The 20,866-nt window shown below is 43.3% G+C and overlaps 2 protein-coding genes across 4 annotated transcripts in view; both read left to right on the forward strand.

Moving 5' to 3' along the window:
• LOC118370592 (mediator of RNA polymerase II transcription subunit 14) overlaps positions 1-3,763 on the forward strand; it is a 33,834-nt gene extending 30,071 nt beyond the window's left edge. For both annotated transcript variants that reach the window (XM_052522155.1, XM_052522157.1), the window contains 3 exons: positions 909-1,034; positions 2,459-2,648; positions 2,796-3,763. In XM_052522155.1, the coding sequence (XP_052378115.1) occupies positions 909-1,034; positions 2,459-2,648; positions 2,796-2,869 (390 nt within the window). In that variant the 3' untranslated portion in view covers positions 2,870-3,763. The remainder of the gene's footprint in view (positions 1-908; positions 1,035-2,458; positions 2,649-2,795) is intronic.
• Positions 3,764-3,880: 117 nt separating this feature from the next.
• On the forward strand, positions 3,881-13,089 carry si:ch211-218d20.15 (uncharacterized). 2 transcript variants are annotated; one of them, XM_035755652.2, is made up of 8 exons: positions 3,881-4,348; positions 4,593-4,711; positions 4,916-4,976; positions 5,113-5,180; positions 8,873-8,975; positions 11,826-11,944; positions 12,120-12,265; positions 12,485-13,089. In XM_035755652.2, exons 1-8 carry the CDS (start codon positions 4,285-4,287, stop codon positions 12,585-12,587), a joined length of 783 nt encoding a protein of 260 aa, XP_035611545.1. In that variant the 5' UTR covers positions 3,881-4,284; the 3' UTR covers positions 12,588-13,089. The 2 variants fall into 2 exon arrangements, with proteins under 2 accessions (XP_035611545.1, XP_035611546.1); XM_035755653.2 differs by having other exon boundaries at positions 5,119-5,180.
• Positions 13,090-20,866: the final 7,777 nt, after the last annotated feature.

Below are 20,866 nucleotides of genomic sequence, written 5' to 3' on the forward strand. Positions count from 1 at the left end.
ATGGGTCACGTAATAATCCGTCCAAAGTGGAGTCTTTATTTAGACGTGTAGCTAGATAGTTAGCTAAACAATGAACTGGCATAATCCCAACTCATACTACTACGAATACAAACACTGTCATCGCTGTAGTATTAATCTGCAGGCAGCTAAAGCTAACAGACTAGGTTCAATGTTAGCTAGTTAACATTAGGCTATAACTAGCAATGCAAATGGATTTTTGATTCTAATATTACTATACAGATCATACATGTAACGATAGCTATCGAGCCAACGTTTGCCAGCAAACTAACTGTACGCGTTATTAACTTGCAATAAAAATGACTTTCTGACTAAATTTGAAATCTGAAAATGTAGGTAGACTCTTACCTGCATACATGGATGAATGCTTCACGGCAGACTGGAACACTAACTGTGTTTTGTTTGTAGCTACGTCTTGTTGGCCAGCATTGCCAAGTCACTCCGATCCACAATGACCAGTGTGCAGAAAGTAGCCCATAACGTTTTCCAACTGATCTGTCGAGAGTGCCTGCTAAATTCAGGGCATCAATGTTGTTGAGAAAAATAGCCAAACTTTTGTAGTTCTCAATCATCTCCCGGCATGTCCAGCCCATCCAATATCTCAGCCAATCATGGCTAGCGTGAAGGTTCCTGCCTTTTTCCGTGGCTAATCCAACTAGGCTCATAATTTAACAATTGTATTATTCTTTATCGATGAAACACAAGTTTGTTATTAAGGCAAATAAAAGTTAACGTTGCAGAAGGCATTTCTGCCAAAAAAAAACTATTTTTATGTTCAAATGCCGCTTCTGTGAAGTAGTGACGTGCGACATACGCTTAGTTTGCAGAAACGAGTCATGTGTTATGGTTGTGATGGTCTCTCTCACTTCTCTTCATCCTTTCCTCTTCAGTTCCCTGACCAGGCCACCCAGTTGAAGTGGAATGTCCAGTTCTGTCTGACCATCCCCCCCAGTGCCCCTCCCATCGCCCCTCCAGGAACTATTGCGGTGGTGCTCAAGTCCAAGATGCTCTTTTTCGTAAGTACTGACCTTTTGACAAGTGTTGTTACATAGAGTACCAGTCAAAAGTTTGGACACCTACTCCTACAAGGATGTTTCTTTATTTTGACTATTTTCTACATTGTTGAATAATAGTGTACACATCAAAACTATGAAATAAGCCATATGGAATCATGTGGTAACCAAAAAGTGTTCAACAAATCAAAATATATTTAAGATTTTAGATTCTTTAAAGTAGTCACCCTTTGCCTTGATGACAGCGTTGTACACGCTTGGCATTCTTTTCCAACAGTCTTGAAGGAATTCCCACATATGCTGAGCACTTGTTGGCTGCTTTTCCTTCACTATGCCGTCCAACTCATCCCAAAACATCTCAATTGGGTTGAGGTCGGATGATTGTGGAGGTCAGGTCATCTGATGCAGCACTCATCACTCTCCTTGGTCAAATAGGCTTTACACAGCCTGACGGTGTGTTTTGGGTCTTTGTCCTGTTGAAAAACACATGATAGTCCCACTAAGCGCAAACCAGATGGGATGGCGTATCGCTGCAGAATGCTGTGGTAGCCATGCTGGTTAAGTGTGCCTTGAATTCTAAATAAATCACTGACCATGTCACCAGCAAAGCACCCCTCTAACTCTTCAGACCAAAGGATAGATTTCCACCGGTCTAATGTCCAGTGCTCATGTTTCTTGCCCAGGCAAGTCTCTTCTTCTTATTGATGTCCTTTAGTAGTGGTTTCTTTGCAGCAATTTGACCATGAAGGCCTGATTCACGCAGTCTATTCTGAGCAGTTGATGTTGAGATGTCTTTTGCTTGAAATCTGAAGCATTTATTTGGGCTGCAATTTCTGAGGCTGGTAACTCTAATGAACTTATCATCTGCAACGGAGGTAACTCTGGGTCTTTTCTGTGGTGTTCCTCACGAGAGGCAGTTTCATCACAGCGCTTGATGGTTTTTGCAGCTGCACTTGAAGTAACTTCAAACTTCTTGAAATGTTCCACATTGACTGACCTTCATGTCTTAAAGTAATGATGGACTGTCGTTTCTCTTTACTTATTTGAGCTGTTCTTGCCATAAAATGGACTCGGTCTTTTAGGAAATTTCAGTTGACTACTTCATGAAGCTGGTTGAGAGCTGTCATCAAGGTGGCCAATTTGAAAAATCTCACGTAAAATATTTTGATGTGTTTAACACTTTTGGTTACATGATTGCATGTGTTATTTCATAGTTGTGATGTCTTCACTATTATTCTACAATGTAGAAAATAGTCAAAGTAAAGAAAAATCCTTGAATGAGTAGGTGTCTAAATGTTTGACTGGTACTGTAAGTCTTATAAAAGAGGGTTTATGTTACCATATATTTGTTTTAATGCTTTACAATTGAATTCCAGTGAAGTGTACTAAAGTTGTGTAAAGTATAGCTAACCATGTTCTCTCCTCAGCTCCAGTTGACCCAGAGGCTGCCGGTGCCCCAGGAGCCGGTGAACATCATTGTTCCCATCGTATACGACATGGCCACGGGCCTGACCCAGCAGGCAGACATCCCGAGACAACACTCCTCCTCTGGGGCTGCAGCGCTCATGGTCTCCAACATCCTCAAGCGATTCAATGAGCTGCACCCCGCACGACAGGGTCAGTGAGATTATCGATACACAAAAAATAGAATATGAACAGGAAATAAAAAGAAAGATTTGAATGGTTAGGAAAGCAAGAAAAACATTTTTAATGTTTTTTTAATGGTATTATACTAACATTGGATGTGTTTTTGTCTCCTTTTAGGTGAGTGCACTATCTTTGCCTCAGTTCACGAGCTCATGGTCAACCTTAACCTGCCCCCCGGTGGTCGCCAGTAGCAGCCGCACCTCCCTGGTCAGAAATGGAACGAGAACCAGAACCCAACTCAATGTTCCATTCTCGAACAGGGATACGTTCCTTTCCGGAGTCTAGTGAACTGGAGACGAAGTGTGCCCACTGGATTTCCTAATGCAACATATCTCCTATCTGCCTCAGCCAACTGATTTAAAACTGATTTTTTTGTTTGTTGAAAAAAGGGAGCAGAATTATGCAGAAGATCGTTTATTCTTGATAGAACACATGACTCCAATTAAGGAGCTTATCTTGAAAGAGAGAAGTTTTCGATATAAAAATAACTTCAAAGGCTGCTTTTACACAGGCTGCCTAATTCTGATGTTCTTTTCCAGTAATTGGTCTTTTAACCAATCACATCTGATCATTTTCAGAGCTGATCTGATTGGTCAAAAGACCAATTTGTGAAAAATATATAATAATTGGACTGTGTAAATGCAGCCAAAAATAAATATTTTCGTCTTTCTCCAGATGCACTTCTTTTCAAAGGATTCAGAAATTAAGAATATGGGTGTTTACCTAAATATGTACATTGTTGTATATTTCAGCATTGAAAAGAATAATAAGCCAGTTGGATAAGTAAGACTTTTACTAGTGTGAGACTTCACATTCTTTCTTTTTTTATAATCCAAGATATCAATACTGTTGTGGTATTGGGGATGTATTTTTCATAATAAACTATTTAAATGTCTTTTTCCTTGATTGATGTCAAGACCTAGTCCCTTTTTAGTTCAAATGTGTCACTTTGAAATACTGTTAAACTGTGACAAACTTTATAAGCCAGCTGTATTTTATTATGACTGCTTTTGAGTCCCGAATGAAGAATCGAAGACCCATTGTCTGTCTTTGATCACTATTTAATAAACCAGTCAAAAACGTGAGTTGTCAATTAATGTTTTGACCAGTCTCTGGTGATTCACAATAAGACGAAATAAAAACATCGACTTTCGCCTTGCGAAATCATCGATTTACGATGACATCATCCAGAAAGCAGACTGGTCTTCAATAGAGGTAGGTTCAAAACTTCAAAGCTGCTGTTCGATCTGAAATGGTAGGCTATATCTACTGTTCTGATGTATATTATATCAAGCGTTCTTCTAGTTGTGTGTGCTGTATTTCCAATGCATACTTGCTTTTGCTAGTTTTCGTTTCTCATGATGTACCTTATTTCACATTGCTAAATGTTTTCATGGATTGGATCTCAACGATGAATTGATCTTGAACCGTTCAAAAATACCTCAGTGATCTTGAACGCACCCCTTGTCAGACAAAAATAATTCCGATCGGCAATGAGCGCAAATGTTTTCCGCAGCGATACACGGCCACTAACACACACCGTTATTTTTTTGTGGATGATAAAGGTCGGTTTGTCAGATAATAGGTTGATAACGCTAATCGAGATATGGCAGCAGTCAGCTTCTCCGAGGCGCTCTGTCAGCCGTGCATTTATCACGAGAAATTCAAAGGTAAGTCGAGCATCATTGACACATTATTTAGTTCATTCATTGCATGTGCGATTTAACTGGTTATCACACGACGTACAATGGCGTACTGCTTTGATTTGAAATTAGTTATGTTGCATTGTACACAGATTGTCGCGTACAATAGGGATTCCTCAATTCTACACATTGCATTCCTAGCTATCTGTTCTGATCTAAACGTTGCAACCCTCTTGGGGGGAACCTTATGTGCTGAACCCCCTGTGGTCAGTTGAGCTGAATGTAAAGAGACCCCTGATGCCTGTCCACCTGAGTCCAGAGCAGGTGGGGCTGGAGATGCTGTATCTCTGTGGACAACTGGACCTTCTCATCAGAGCACAGGTACACCAGGTGAGAACTCATGCATCCCATCTGAGTATACCCTTCCTCACCAGAACTTACTGACACTTGAGTATGAGAGTACTGTAATGGAGAACTTGAGACATTTTGATATTGTGTATTTGGAAATAAACTGTATTATGTTTAGTAGACCTACTCTATTTGTGCACATCCTCTTTTGAAATGTATTTTCACTCCCATTCCCCTGTATTACAGTTCCAGGAGCAGCTGAGACAGGACTGTAGCCCTGAGGAGTCGGACACTTTCCAGGAGCAAGGTGAGTCTCAATCAGAACAAAACGGATGCTCTGAAGTAGGCCTAACCCTAACTGCAGCTCTTGTCACCTTGCCTATTGCACCACAGACATGTGATACCTACCCTGAGTGTCTAATGTCCATTTTGTATTTACCCAGGAGCAGAGATTATTGATCAGATGCTCCAATGCTTAGAACACCTGCCAAAACCTATGCCGCACCTGGAGGTAGTACCACATCAACCTATAACAACATATACAGTTGAAGTCGGAAGTTTACATACACTTAGGTTGGAGTCATTAAAACTTGTTTTACAACCACTACACACATTTCTTGTTAACAAACTATAGTTTTGGGAAGTCGGTTAGGACATCTACTTTGTGCATGACACAAGTAATTTTTCCAACAATTGTTTACAGACAGATTATTTCATTTATAATTCACTGTATCACAATTCCAGTGGATCAGAAGTTTACATACACTGAGTTGACTATGCCTTTAAACAGCTTGGAAAATTCCAGAAAATTATGTCATGGCTTTAGAAGCTTCTGTAGGGCTAATTGACATAATTGGAGTCAATTGGAGGTGTACCCGTGGATGTATTTCAAGGCCTTCAAACTCAGTGCCTCTGCTTGATATCATGGGAAAATCTTTTAAAAAATCATCCAAGTCCTCAGAAAAAAAATTGTAGACCTCCACAAGTCTGATTCATCCTTGGGAGCAATTTCCAAACGCCTGAAGGTACCACGTTCATCTGTACAAACAATAGTATGCAAGTATAAACACAATGGGAACACGCAGCTGTCATACCGCTCAGGAAGTAGACGCTTTCTGTCTCGTAGAGATGAATGTACTTTGGTGCGAAAAGTGTAAATCAATCCCAGAACAACAGCAAAGGACCTTGTGAAGATTCTGTAGGAAACAGGTACAAAAGTATAAATATCCACAGTAAAACGTGTCCTATATCGACATAACCTGAAAGGTCGCTCAGCAAGGAAGAAGCCACTGCTCCAAAACCGCCATAAAAAAAGCCAGACTACGGTTTGCAACTGCACATGGGGACAAAGATCGTACTTTTTGGAGAAATGTCTTCTGATATGATGAAACAAAAATAGAACTGTTTGGCCATAATGATCATCGTCACGTTTGGAGGAAAAAGGGGGATGCTTACAAGCCGAGGAACACCATCCCAACCGTGAAGCACGTGGTGGCGGCAGCATGCTGTGGGGGTGCTTTTTTGCAGGGGGGCTGGTGCACAAAATAGATGGCATCATGAGGAGGTAAAATTGTGTGGATATATTGAAGCAACATCAAGACATCAGTCAGGAAGTTAAAGCTTGGTCACAAATGGATCTTCCAAATGGACAATGACCCCAAGCATACTTCCAAAGTTGTGGCAAAATGGCTGAGGACAACAAAGTCAAGGTATTGGAGTGGCCATCACAGCGCCCTGAAACATAGAAACATATGTGGGTGGAACAGAAAAGCATGTGCGAGCAAGGAGGCCTACAAACCTGACTCAGTTACACCAGCTCTGTCAGGAGGAATTGTGGGAAGATTGTGGAAGGCTACCCGAAACGTTTGATCCAAGTTAAACAATTTAAAGGCAATGCTACCAACTACTAATTGAGTGTATGTCAATTTCTGACCCACTGGGAGTGAGATGAAAGAAATAAAAGCTGAAATAAATCATTCTCTACTATTATTCTGACATTTCACATTCTTAAAATAAAGTGGTGATCCTAACTGACCTAAAACAGGGATTTTTACTAGGATTAAATCTCAGGAATTGTGAAAAACTGCATTTTAAATGTATTTGGCTGAGGTGTATGTAAACTTTCAACTGTAAATATAGCTGCATGCAGCAAGTTTCAAGTTGTAATAGTTGTAGGTAAGGAATACACAGTCCAACGAAATACTTACTTGCGGGTTCCTTCTCAACAATGCTACCACAATAAGAAATAATTAAATATATGAATACAAACATGAAGTAAAGGTCTCAGTAGAATAGAATGAACATTTTAGCATTAGAATATGACAGGAAGGCACAATTTATAGTCCAATATTTACACACGTTTTGGGGAAGGGCAGGGTTCAAGCTATGGCCATACAGTGCAACCATCTGGACAAATTGGACACATCATCTTAGGATTAGCTATTTCTGTACTACTTATCACGCTTGCCAAATATCAGAACTCAAAATCAAACAGGTCGTGCAATATGCTTTTGATGTTGTTGACTTTAAACGTCTCCAGAACCGCTAGACCGATCGGCAAGCCTCTAGCTCAATTAATATGGCCGTTATAAGCCAATAAGCTTCTATGAATGGCTTTTCCTGTCCAACAGCGCTCGCATGCGGCCAAACAGTACCATACTATACAGGTTAGCTCGACTCACATCCCTGAGCATCAGGGATGTAGTGCTGCCGGAGTGCAACTTTTTTTGACTTGATAGTACATGGAGCTGGTAAAAATATTTAGGGAAAATAATTTCTGAAGCTGAACAATTGAATTGATGAATGATTATTTTACATAACAGAACCAAATCTAATATCATAGCATAGTTAGGCCTATAACATTAAAAACACTAAAAACACCTAATTTCTAGTGAGATTTTAAGAGCTGAAGCTAAATAGTCACATTGCTTTTCGCATGCGGCCAAAACTCAACAGCGCACGCCACTCGGCAGGATATATGCTTTGATTGAATCAAAATACAACAAAGGCTAATAGTTTGTTAACACCATCTGCTCTAATTCGCTCACGAAACAGTAATTTAATATTTAAATGCATATTCCCATGAAGACCAAATGATTGGCATGCAGACACAGTTTGGACATTTCACCGGTAAAATGTGAAAAATTATCATTCATGATTGTCAGTGATGAATACCTATTTTTGAAATGAGGTATCGCTAACTTGATGTTTGAGGGTATCAAAAATATACAATTTTCCTGAGATGAAATGTGTGGGCATAGACAGACATTGAAATTGTAGGATGCATTTTATGCACATTCTATACAAATATTCAGTAGACTACATCTGTCTGTACAAACTTTGATTGAGAAATAATGATGTAACAAAAAAATAAATGCTCTCCTGTACCTAAAGAAATGGCACTACACCACTGCATGTGGGCCAAATTTCAGGACTGTGGGTCAAACAGATCTAGAGATAAATATGTGCCCATTATAGCACCACAATATGGTCGATCTGCCTGCGCTTGCATATGTTTAGTCTTTACAGTGTTTAACATGTACATCAAGTTATATGAATAACCATGCATGATTTACATGCATTTGTCCTAAATCACACCCACTTGAATATTTATTGGTCCATAGTGGCCATGTTTGAGATATTAGCCTGAAAAATATTGCATTGAGAGACCTTGGTTCATAGATGCTAAATATCAAGTTTCATGACAATTGGTCATTTGGTGCCAGAGAAGCGTTGTGTTTTTCACAAAATTCAAAATGGCGGACATTATGGTTCCTTGAGGCAAATGTGTTTTTTGTGAGGAGAGTAACTTATTTGCTGACTTGCACTCTAGGTCACACAGGGTGAAGGGGGTAAGCTTTCAAAGTTAGCATTTTCAATCAGTTGTTATAGCGCCACCATGTGGCAAATTGGCATGGCATTGCATTAGAGGCTGTGGCCCTTTACCATCATGCAAGGTTATATCCTCCTCAGCCTTCTTATCTCACATTAAGTTTTTTCACCAAATCTGTGGAGAACCTGAATAATGAACGCCAACAAATTCAACAGGGTTTCACCCAGCTTTGCTGCTTGAACCCCTAAGACGTATTTAAATCATCAGTTGAGCTCCTATGCCAAATATATTCTCAAGTATTTTTAAGGGGATGTTACATTTTTTAATTCATGTGATTTGTCAGAATTGTGAAAGATGTGGGGGTTTTTCAGGACTATCTTGACATGGTGGGTCTGTCGACCATGTACCCTCGCGTGGAGGTGTTCCTCATCCAGGGCAGTCCAGTAGACATGCTGGAGAAACCCCCAATGGATGGTAAGATCAGGTGTTAAAGCAGCCCAGTAGACATGCTGGAGAAACCCCCAATGGATGGTAAGATCAGGGGTTAAAGCAGCCCAGTAGACATGGTGGAGAAACCCCCAATGGATGGTAATATCAGGGGTTAAAGCAGTCCAGTAGACATGCTGGAGAAACCCCCAATGGATGGTAAGATCAGGGGTTAGAGCAGCCCAGTAGACATGCTGGAGAAACCCCCAATGGATGGTAAGATCAGGGGTTAAAGCAGCCCAGTAGACATGCTGGAGAAACCCCCAGTGGATGGTAAGATCAGGGGTTAGAGCAGCCCAGTAGACATGCTGGAGAAACCCAAAATGGATGGTAAGATCAGGGGTTAAAGCAGTCCAGTAGACATGCTGGAGAAACCCAAAATGGATGGTAAGATCAGGGGTTAAAGCAGTCCAGTAGACATGCTGGAGAAACCCCCAATGGATGGTAAGATCAGGGGTTAAAGCAGCCCAGTAGACATGCTGGAGAAACCCCCAATGGATGGTAAGATCAGGGGTTAAAGCAGCCCAGTAGACATGCTGGAGAAACCCCCAATGGATGGTAAGATCAGGGGTTAGAGCAGCCCAGTAGACATGCTGGAGAAACCCAAAATGGATGGTAAGATCAGGGGTTAAAGCAGTCCAGTAGACATGCTGGAGAAACCCAAAATGGATGGTAAGATCAGGGGTTAAAGCAGCCCAGTAGACATGCTGGAGAAACCCCCAATGGATGGTAAGATCAGGGGTTAAAGCAGCCCAGTAGACATGCTGGAGAAACCCCCAATGGATGGTAAGATCAGGGGTTAGAGCAGCCCAGTGGAGACACCCCATTGATGGTATTGAGTTAGGGTTTAAGAGGTCAGTTCACTTCATCTTTATTTAAACAGGATAGTCCACTCCGCAATCATTTTTGTACCAGTTGGGGGTTAGGGAGACCAAGCACTGACACCCGATTCAACCTATCATGTGTTTGTTTTTTTGTTAAATAAAGGTTAAGTAAAAATAAAATAAATCATGGTCTTGAATTTAAACTACAGTTATTTGAACCAAGTGTGTAAAAACTGGTCTCGAACAAAAACCTGCCCTTCAGAACTAGAATTACCCACACTAGACGCATATCTACACTGAACAAAAATATGAACGCAATATGTAAGTGTTGGTTTCATGAGCTGAAATAAAAGATCCCAGAAATGTTCAATACGCACAAAAAGCGTTATTTTATCAAAGATCATCCATCCACCTGACAGGTATGACATATGAAGCTGATTAAACAGCATGATCATTACACAAGACAATAAAAGGCCACTCTAAAATGTGCGGTTTTGTCACACAACACAATGCCACAGATGTCTCAAGTTTTAAGGCAGCGTGCAATTGGCATGCTAATTGCAGGCATGTCCATCAGACGCCTCCAACATCATTTTACAGAATTTGGCAGTACGTCCAAACGTACGTCCAAACCTCACAACGTGTAATCACCATCCCAGGACCTCCACATCCGGCTTCTTCACCTCCTGGACAGCTGATGAAACTTTGGGTTTGCACAACTGAAGAAGTTTTGCACAAACTGTCAGGAACCGTCTCAGGGAAGCTCATCTGTGTGCTAGATGTCCTCACTACGGTCTTGACCTGACTACAGTTTGGAGTCGTAAACGACTTCAGTGGGCAAATGCTCACCTTTGATGGCCCCTGGCAGTGTGCTCTTCACGGATTAATCCTGGTTTCAACTGTACTGGGAAGATGGCGTGTGGGTGAACAGTTTGCTGATGTCAGCGTTGTGAACAGAGTGCCACATGGTGGCTGTGGGGTTATGGTATGGGCAGGGATAAGCAACGGACACAATTGCAATTTATTGATGGAAATTTGAATGCACAGAGATACCGTGACGAGATCCTGAGGCCCATTGTTGTGCCATTCAGTGAAAATGTCCCGGTTCTTCCATTGCCTGCATACTCAACAGACATGTCACCCATTGAGCATGTTTGGGATGCTCTGTTCAATTTCCCGCCAATATCCAGCAACTTCACACAGGCATTGAAGAAGAGTGGGACAACATTCCACCAGCCACAATCAACAGCCTGATCAACTCTATGCAAAGGAGATGTCATGCTGCATGTCACAGGATGTCACGCTGCATGAGGCAAATGGTGGTCACACTAGGTACTGACTGGTTTTCTGATCCACACCCCTACTTAAAAATGTAAAAAATTATGGTATCTGTGAACAACCATATGCATATATGTATTCCCAGTCATGTGAAATCCATAGATTTGGGCCTAATGCATTTATTTCAATTGACTGATTTCCTTATATGAACCATGGCCAGCGAAGACGTTGAGCACGTCTGGGACCTGTTGGATCGGAGGGTGAGTGCTAGGGCCATTCCCCCCAGAAATGTCCTGGAACTTGCAGGTGCCTTGGTGGAAGAGTAGGGTAACATCTCACAGGAAGAACTGGCAAATCTGGTGCAGTCCACGAGGAGGAGATGCACTGCATTACTTAATGCAGCTGGTGGCCACACAAGATACTGATTATTACTTTTGATTTTGACCCTCCCTTTGTTCAGGGACACAATATTCAATTTCTGTTAGTCTGTGGAACTTGTTCAGTTTATGTCTCAGTTGTTGAATCTTATGTTCATAAAAATATTTACACATGTTAAGTTTGCTGAAAATAAATGCAGTTGACAATGAGAGGATGTTTATTTTTTTGCTGAGTTTATAACTCAGTAAAAAAATGTAATTGTTTTTGTTCAGTGTAGTATGCAATGATTATAAGCAGTTTATAAACAGACACTTCACCTTTATAACCGCTTATACCTAAGATTGTGTCTCTGTTGCAGAATACTTCTCACACATCGGGAGGCTCAATCAGCTACTAGTACTTAGTCAGCAGCTAGAGGAGGATGTAAAACATCTCGGGAGCCACAAATACATCGCCCACCAGCTGTCAGTGATATATGTAAGTGGTCTACTCATTTCTATTTTGTATACTCTATATTGGTAGCCGAGTAGTCTGCTCTCTATGTTTATTATATTCATAGGTCAAACTCGACGGTACAATAATAATTTCCCCCATTGCACATTCACGGTTTCACAGTGATTTACAAACTTTATCTTACCTTCATGTGTTGTAGCAAGTGCTCAGCTCATTCCGAGGTATCCAGCCACTGTCGGTCCTGAAGAAAGAGATTGAGGCCAACTTCAGACAGATGAAGACATCTTTGCTGACAGAGGAGGGCTCCAGGCAGGAGCCTCAGCTCCCAGCACACTACATCAGCTGGTGAGAGCAGGAGCTACTGCTTTAAATTATGGACTGCATTCAATTATCACACTTTCCTTGCAGTGCAGTGAATGCCCCATGTTTCACTATCAGGCTAACCTAATCCCAACCTAACCTAATCCCAACCTAACTCCAAACCCAGTTAGTATTCATTGGTTTAATGTGATAACTTTACAGTTACAATCATAGTCTACTCTTTTGGAATGTGTGTCCCTGCAGGATATTGGAGCTGACTCTTAGTATAACGTCAACAGTCTCCTCGCTACCAGAGGAACTCACTGAAGACCTGAGTCCAGCCATGACCTTTGTGTCCCAGCTATGACATCACACCTGACATTGGGTCCATGTTACATATTACCAACCCGTGGAGCTGAGGGTCAACAACATTTTTTTTTTAATGTTTTTTTATTAATGTCCGACAGACCAACCCGGTGATTCAAGAATGATGTTTTGACATGTCACTGTCATTTTATTGAATAGGGTCCTGAGCTCTCATTGGTTAAGTGGATGAATGTTAATGAATGTGTTAGGCCAAATGTCTAAAAAGAGGTGCTAAATAATGTTACTGTATGAAATTGCATTTGAACAAATTGTTTACATTGGCCAATAAATTAAATTGAGAGATAAGCCTATAGACTGAAAATCTTCTGAATTTCAATAACAGAAATTGACCACGAGTCATGGATTTGAAAGAGAACAGGCTAATCGGGCAAAATGGCGACAGAAGTTCAAGGCCGACCGTGGTAGAGCATACATTGTTAGCGGAAAACAGGATAGTGAATGGAAAAATGGAAATCCTCATGGTCAATCATCGTCTTAATAAATACACATTTGAAAGAAAACCATTGTACCAATACTTGCTTCTAATACACCAGATATGTGTCATTGAACCAATTATTTGGTTATATTATTTTATTGGCTATCAACTTGTGTTACTCAGCTAGCCTGCACTGTCACCAACTCCTCATTAAGGAAAGTAGCTATATTGTGATGGACGCTGTAGGAGAGAGGAATAACCTCGTGGGAGAGACAAAAAGTGAGTAAAAAACATCCTAAATATGTTTAGAACTACAAATGAACTTTCTTCTGTTGATTCTTGGGTTTTTTTATGTCACAATTCCAACCATCCTCCAATTTGGGACTTCAAAGTATTTTAGTGATTGGGACCGGGAAAAGTGACCCAAAAGAGACACTCCAGCAGAGTTACTTTGTTTTTTAGTTTCGTTTTTTAATTTGGTTTGGTTTTTAACCTTATGGTCCACTTAGGAGCCTACAACAAGTCACAGTAAAACATGAACCTTTTTAACCATAATTGTTTTTGTATACATTCTACATTAACAATCTAAATGGACCTAAAAGAGACAATAGAAAAAACTGTCAATGGCAATGTGAGAATTATGGTAACTAGTCTGGCCCTAATTCAGGTTTGTTTTTTAAAATGTAAACCAGGGTGGGATCAGCCAGCGGCAGCTTCCCGCATGCGCGATTCATTTGCAGTTTGGACACGGAGTGGTGAACATCTGCTCTGACTGCAGTTGGGAGGGATTGCTGCGCGAGGACTGAGTGCTTTGAGACGGGGGTGGGGCCCCAAGTGTAAGAACGATACGTGCTTTCACCTCTGTGTCTCCAATAACACCAGAAAAAGTCGCTAGTGTTGATGATAAGATCGGAGGAACTGGACTCGGTCATGAACCAGGACACGGTGGAATAAAGTATAAGTAAGGCTGTTTAATCAGTGAAAAGTATTGCTCAGGCGTGCACGGGCTCGTTCAATTGACTCAGAGGGAGACAGCTGAAGAGGGCCCCTCTTCACGTCTGAACAGACGTGACAAAAACTAAAAGTAAGAAAAATAGAACAGGAAAATTGTAGTCCCCCTCTTCACGTCTCCAAAGAGATTAATATAGGGTTAATATAGCAGCAAACACAGAGATAGAGACCAGAATAGAAGAGACCAGGACCTTATATTTACCAAATGCATCCATCCAGGAGTCCCACATGATGGTATCAACCCCAGAGTGGGATTTCATTTTACCATTAAGGGTGTGCAGGCCTTCTAACGCCACAGTGAGGCTGCCATCAGAATACGGTCAACATTTTTATTCACAGTGCACCACCAGCAGAGAGATGATTCAAAACCTGCTGCGACCTGGTCCACCAGCTTGTATTCATCAGGGACCCCCCTAGGAACACCTATGGCATCAATATACGTGGGATCCCCGACAGTCAGGGCTGCTGCCCGCTTGGTTCTGGTAGGCAGAAACTGTGGGTCCACAGCCTGTATCCGGGTCACCAAATCACCCACACCTATAGGGTAAACAGAGATAGGCAGCATAAGTGTTACAAGCCCACAAGTACCCGTAGCATTATTGGGAATTCTGTCAAAAATCCGAGTTCCCCCACACCACCACCAGATGTCAGCCCTGGTCACCGGCTTAAAACCACCAACTACTACGATAGTACTTGTACACCAACCCTCAGGGAGTAAACCTAACTGTAGTATACCCCCTGTCATGTTAATACAGGAGAAGTCGGCCCTGGCAACATCAGAGGAAAATACTGGTGCCCTGACCGTAGCGGAGACAACAGGGTAAACTGCATCCCACAAGGAGCAATTACCAGTCAGATTGTCTTTGTCCATAAGGGGCATTAAACATCCGATCTCGACAGTGGCCAGGACAATGCGGAGCAATGGTCTGGCACCCATGCAAACTACGCAACTAGTGGGGGTTGTATTGGCTGCTTGTTCGGTCAATAAAAGCCAATTGTTTGAAAAACCTGAGACACCTGAAGCAACCTGAATGGTCTCATCCGGGGTAGTGGTAGTGGCCACTTAAACAGCAGAACCCCACCCATCCATTGCCCTGGGGTGGGGTATGTGGCTTTGCCATATCGTCACGCACCGACACAGAAGTAGGCTGTGGTGTAAAGCAGATATATAGTGTTAAATAGACTTCAGCCCTGCTGGTATCTACATATGGGGCCAACGTAAAAACCTGGCAACCCATAGTGGTCCCAGATCGTACAATCAGCTGTAGATGAAAACTAGTGCGTGAAAGTGTAAGCTGTTTGCTCCAGGCAAGGACAACACGTCCCTTGGAATAGCTGGACCAGTCATACCCTGTTTCCGCCACCAGGTTTTTCCAAGACCACTCACCATATGCCCCTTTGGTTATATACCAGTTAAAACCGGAATAGGTCCAGGCAGGTGACCCCAGACTATTTCGCGCATATCCCCAAATGCTCCAAGGCAGGGTAGCGGTGGTGGTGGCATTGTAAGGCAAACACAAGGTGGTGCTCTTCAACTCCTGGGGGGTGCACTTAGTGACCCCCACCTCACGCCTAGAAACGGTATGGTCTTGTGGTAGATAAGAGGGAAGAGAGAGAGAGTTAGTTTCACCTGGCAGAGTAGAATTCAGGGTGTGAGACTGTAGTGAGTGCATCTGTTGGTCTATAAGCCATGTGAGTGTGCCTACAGTGACTCCACCTATGAGAAGAAAAATAACAAACAGGGGTCCCGAGATCCCCAAACGTTCCCAGGGGGAAAGGTGTGATTTAGTCAGAGAGTATGGGGCTGAACCTCCCATTTTCCTTGGCTAAATAGATGTAGAATTTGGGACCGAATGTACATTTACATTACATTTAAGTCATTTAGCAGACGCTCTTATCCAGAGCGACTTACAAATTGGTGCATTCACCTTATGACATCCAGTGGAACAGCCACTTTACAATAGTGCATCTAAATCTTTTAAGGGGAGGGGGGGGTGAGAAGGATTACTTTATCCTATCCTAGGTATTCCTTAAAGAGGTGGGGTTTCAGGTGTCTCCGGAAGGTGGTGACTGACTCCGCTGTCCTGGCGTCGTGAGGGAGTTTGTTCCACCATTGGGGGGCCAGAGCAACGAACCGTTTTGACTGGGCTGAGCGGGAACTGTACTTCCTCAGTGGTAGGGAGGCGAGCAGGCCAGAGGTGGATGAATGCAGTGCCCTTGTTTGGGTGTAGGGCCTGATCAGAGCCTGGAGGTACTGAGGTGCCGTTCCCCTCACAGCTCCGTAGGCAAGCACCATGGTCTTGTAGCGGATGCGAGCTTCAACTTGATGTATAAATGTAGACCACTTAGGTCAGTTCTGACTTCCGTCAGTGTGCGGGAAGGGGTTGGAGCTGGTGTACAATGTGTGAGGTGGTGCCAAGGTGCGCCCAATTTACCTTTGACCTGGACTGAGTGTGAAGTAACCTCCTTCACTTCGTACGGACCAGTCCACCTGGGTTCCAGCCACTTTCTCTTGTGGACATTGACCCTTACCCAGTCTCCAACTTTTACCTTCAGTGGTGCTGGATCTTCCGTCAGTTCTCCCTTCTGGACCTTGCGAACCTGGACAGAGAGAGCTGCAGAAAGTTCCGTTAGTTCTCTTACATAGTTAGACATAGAAATTTGTTGCACATCAAGGACGGGCATATGACCTCCCTCCCTAGGTGGGCCAGGCATGACTCTTCCAGTCATTATCTCATGAGGAGAGAGATGGGTGCCTGACCCTGGTGAGGCTCTCATGGCCATCAACACCAGGGACAGGGCTTCGACCCATTTCAATTTCGACCCGGCACATATCTTAGCTATTTTGGATTTAAGCGTTTGATTTGCGCGTTTCCACGAGACCTTGGGATTGTGGCCTATAAACAGACTCAAATTTAATGACTGATTTCGCATCCTCTCTCGCCGTTGGAATTGCCTCTGCCCATTTGGATACAATCTATCCAGCATCACTAATAGGTATCGTTTCCCATTAACCGCATTATCCGCCCCCATGTCTGTGTAATCTATGCTAATGTCCTGAAAACATGCATTAGGTAATGGGTATGAGCCCATGGGTGTCTGATAGGGTTTCTTTGGGTTGTGGTCACCACAAATGTGGCATTCGTCGCAGAATAAGTCAGTCATGTCTTTCATGTGTGGGTGCCACCATATGTGTGAGACCCTTTGCAGGGTCTTTAGTTTGCCTTCGTGTGTGTGGCTATGTGCTTCTCGTAAAAGTTCTGGGTCCATCAGTGTGGACTGCTCCATGGGCATAGGCTGAGTCTGTATAGATATTCACAGTCTTTCCTTTTCCTCTGATGAGGGCCTGCGTCAATCCGATGATTTCAGCTAATTGGGCTGGTTGAGGGATGATGGCTGATTCAAGGGTAACGTGTGGGCCGTCTGGGCCTGCTGCACCACTGCATAGTCCGCCACATTACCATTCTCTCCCTTGTAGCAGCAGCCATCTGTGTATAACCATAGGTCAGGTTTGGTCAGTGTTGTGTTTCCCAGGTCGGGTCTTAGTTTCAATTCTTGAGCAGCTGTTTCGGTGCAGGAGTGAGGTAGCCCTTCTTCCGCGTTGAGAGCGTCGGCCATGTTCTTGTCCGTGTTATCTAACTTGGAGGAGTGGTACAGCAGCACCCTACGCTCCCCCTCTTGTTTCTGAAAAAGGACAGAGACCGTGAACCCCTCCTTTTCAGAAACATCCAAATGGAAACTCTTGGAGTAGTCAGGGGAGGTTAGAGAGGCAGCTGTAGAGAGGTCAGTTCCTTCTCTCGTGGTGATGGTGGGCAGCTTCATTGCCAAGGGGGGTATTCTCCTGACATACCCTGGAACGGTGCCTGCTTTGGTGGGTAGGAGGCAAATGGCACTGGGTGGTTGTATGCAGGTTGTTCACTCTGAATTTTTGATTGCGGCTGTGGTTGTGGCTGAGGGGATGGCCTGTAGCCACCCCTCCCTCTAGGTGGACCGTAGAAGGGCCTTCCTCCCCTGGGTGGGCGCTGAGGTTGAGACAGTGGATATGGGCAATCCCTGGAGTAGTGATCGGGTGTCCTACAGTTGTAGCAAACCTCCCCTCTAGGCAGTCCTGGAATCCATTGTGGCTGGAATGCAACCTGTGGCCCCCCTTGTGGTGCCATTGGCATTGGTGTTAATAAGTGCGCAGGGCCAGGAGCGGGTGCAGAGGTCTGCTGGACAGTTTGCTGCTGCTGGGTGTGGTGTGGATGAAATCAGGCCTCCCATTTCACTCGTGAGGGAATTAGGTTCAGACATGTTGCCAGTAGGGAGCCGGTCCTCCATATGTATGGGTTCACACAGTATCTGCCCTCCCTTGATTCCCAGGCTCATGGTTCCCTTTATATTACCCCCTTTGATAGCCAGCAGTAGTGCCTGGAAGGTGGCATCTGGCAGGAAAGGGTTGTGTGGGTTGTGTGGGTCGTACGAGCCCCCATTAGGTGGCGACTGGCCAGCCTCCAGGCCTGCGGAGTAGGGAGGTGGAATTTCCTTTGGTAGTGCTGGGTAGATGGATGCGTAGGGTGCTGAGGAGCGCGGCTGGTGGTTTTTCTCTGTTGAGTCAGGTGGGGTTAGAGTCTGAGTTGGAGCAGCGACTGGAGTTACTACTCCCATCACGTCGAGTTTTTCTTTCTTCTGCAGTTGCACCCGTTTGGTTTCTTCGATGGCCCACGTCCCTATTTTTAATTCGTCCTCAGTCCTTTCCCGCTTTTTTGTACCGTCGCTTTTGAAAAATGTTCCCTATTCCTGTCTACCTCCCTTTCCTTTGCTTCCGCCACTGCCTCTTTAATCCTTTCTGCATAGTGGACAGATCTCCCTCGGAAGGGAGCCCCCCACTAAGGTAACCTGCCTGTGCCCATTTTAGTTTTATATGCTCCCAAACCTTCCTTATTTTGTTATATTGATCTTTACTTCCTGACCTGTCCCTGATTCGTTGGTCCAAGTAGTCGTTAAATTTTAGTTTGGGCGAAACCTCAGCCATCGTAGATAATATGTTTAATAAACTTTAGTATAAAATCCTTGTATACTTAGCCCGTCCTGGACATTACATCCAGGATGTATTCTTGGCGCTAACAATAGCCTTAACTCTTGTGCCACACCCTCGTATACAAAGTTAGAGCGCAATGGTGGATAGGCATCACTGGCAGAAAAAAACAACTTGGAATTTCGTCTCAGGAACGATCGCAGGTCAAACGTATCTAAAACCCAAAATAGGACACGCGGCAGTAATACAAAATTGGTTACCTATTAAACACGGGGTACACAACTCATCCGTGAGATATAATGTTTAAACACAGGGCACACAGCTCATCCGTGGAATAAAATGATTTAATTTACCTCCTTGACCGTACACAACGCATCAACAGGACCTTTTAATTTGGTATAGCATACGACAGGACCCACTCGACAGTACACAACATATCAGTGGGACATTTTATCTGTAGATTAATGACACTTATAGCATACTACAAGACCCACTCGACAGTACACAACACATCAGTGGGACATTTTATCTGTAGATTAATGACACTTATAGCATACTACAGGACCCACTCGACAGTACACAACACATCAGTGGGACATTTTATCTGTAGATTAATGACACTTATAGCATACTACAGGACCCACTCGACAGTACACAACACATCAGTGGGACATTTTATCTGTAGATTAATGACACTTATAGCATACTACAAGACCCACTCGACAGTACACAACACATCAGTGGGACATTTTATCTGTAGATTAATGACACTTATAGCATACTACAGGACCCACTCGACAGTACACAACACATCAGTGGGACATTTTATCTGTAGATTATTGATACATAGGTAAACATATATTGGCAGTCCCTATTCCATAGTACACAACAGTTCAATAGGATGATAATCAATAGGAGCAATACCTTTCAACCAGCCGCGTTAATGCGTAATTTAAATTAGGTATAATTTAGCAACAATCCATACTCACTCCCGGTACTACTGATCTCAATTTGGTTATAGACTATATTCGAATATGCAGATTTGAATTTAACAGGTTCTGCTTACCTTTCTTTTAAGAGATCTCTGATCAGTTTCCCGAGGTGGGCTGGATGGCTGGTGGCTCCTGGATTAGGTCACCCGTCCTTCTGGATCCGATCGTTCCGTGACCGGTCCGTTCCTCACATCAACCTACGACGGATCGAATTTCAGGTTCATTAGAAAACCAACCTCTGCTACCAGATTCTGTTGATGATAAGATTGGAGGAACTGGACTCGGTCATGAACCAGGACACGGTGGAATAAAGTATAAGTAAGGCTGTTTAATCAGTGAAAAGTATTGCTCAGGCGTGCACGGGCTCGTTCAATTGACTCAGAGGGAGACAGCTGAAGAGGGCCCCGAAAACATGTTGTGCATAAGATTTTGTACATTGAATGACGTAGGTAGAATCGTCTTTGTTCTTGCTTCGGACTGGTTGGCGTGGAACAGCAGGGCTGGGTCTGGTCCCGCTGTCACTTCTCCATTGGTGCAGAGCTGAGTTCTTTGTTCTCTGTGCTGGTGTGTGTGTGCCTGTGTGAAACTGTGTGTGTGTGTGTTATTGTAGTCAGCCACCTGTGCGGGGGGTGCCAGTGCGGTTAGTATCTGCTGGGGAACAGGGAGAGGGGAGGTTATGAAACAGAGAGCATTTATTAGTGCAAGCTATAGTTGCAAGGTTAGGCCACAGGCAGACAACAGTCAGTGAATGCGTCATTACATGTGTTAATATGTTATTACACTAGATTTGTTGTGAGTCGCTTTTTAAAAAATGTGTCGCTAAA

Source organism: Oncorhynchus keta, chromosome 7, assembly GCF_023373465.1.
Source record: "Oncorhynchus keta strain PuntledgeMale-10-30-2019 chromosome 7, Oket_V2, whole genome shotgun sequence".
Classification (NCBI taxonomy): Eukaryota; Metazoa; Chordata; class Actinopteri; order Salmoniformes; family Salmonidae; genus Oncorhynchus; species Oncorhynchus keta.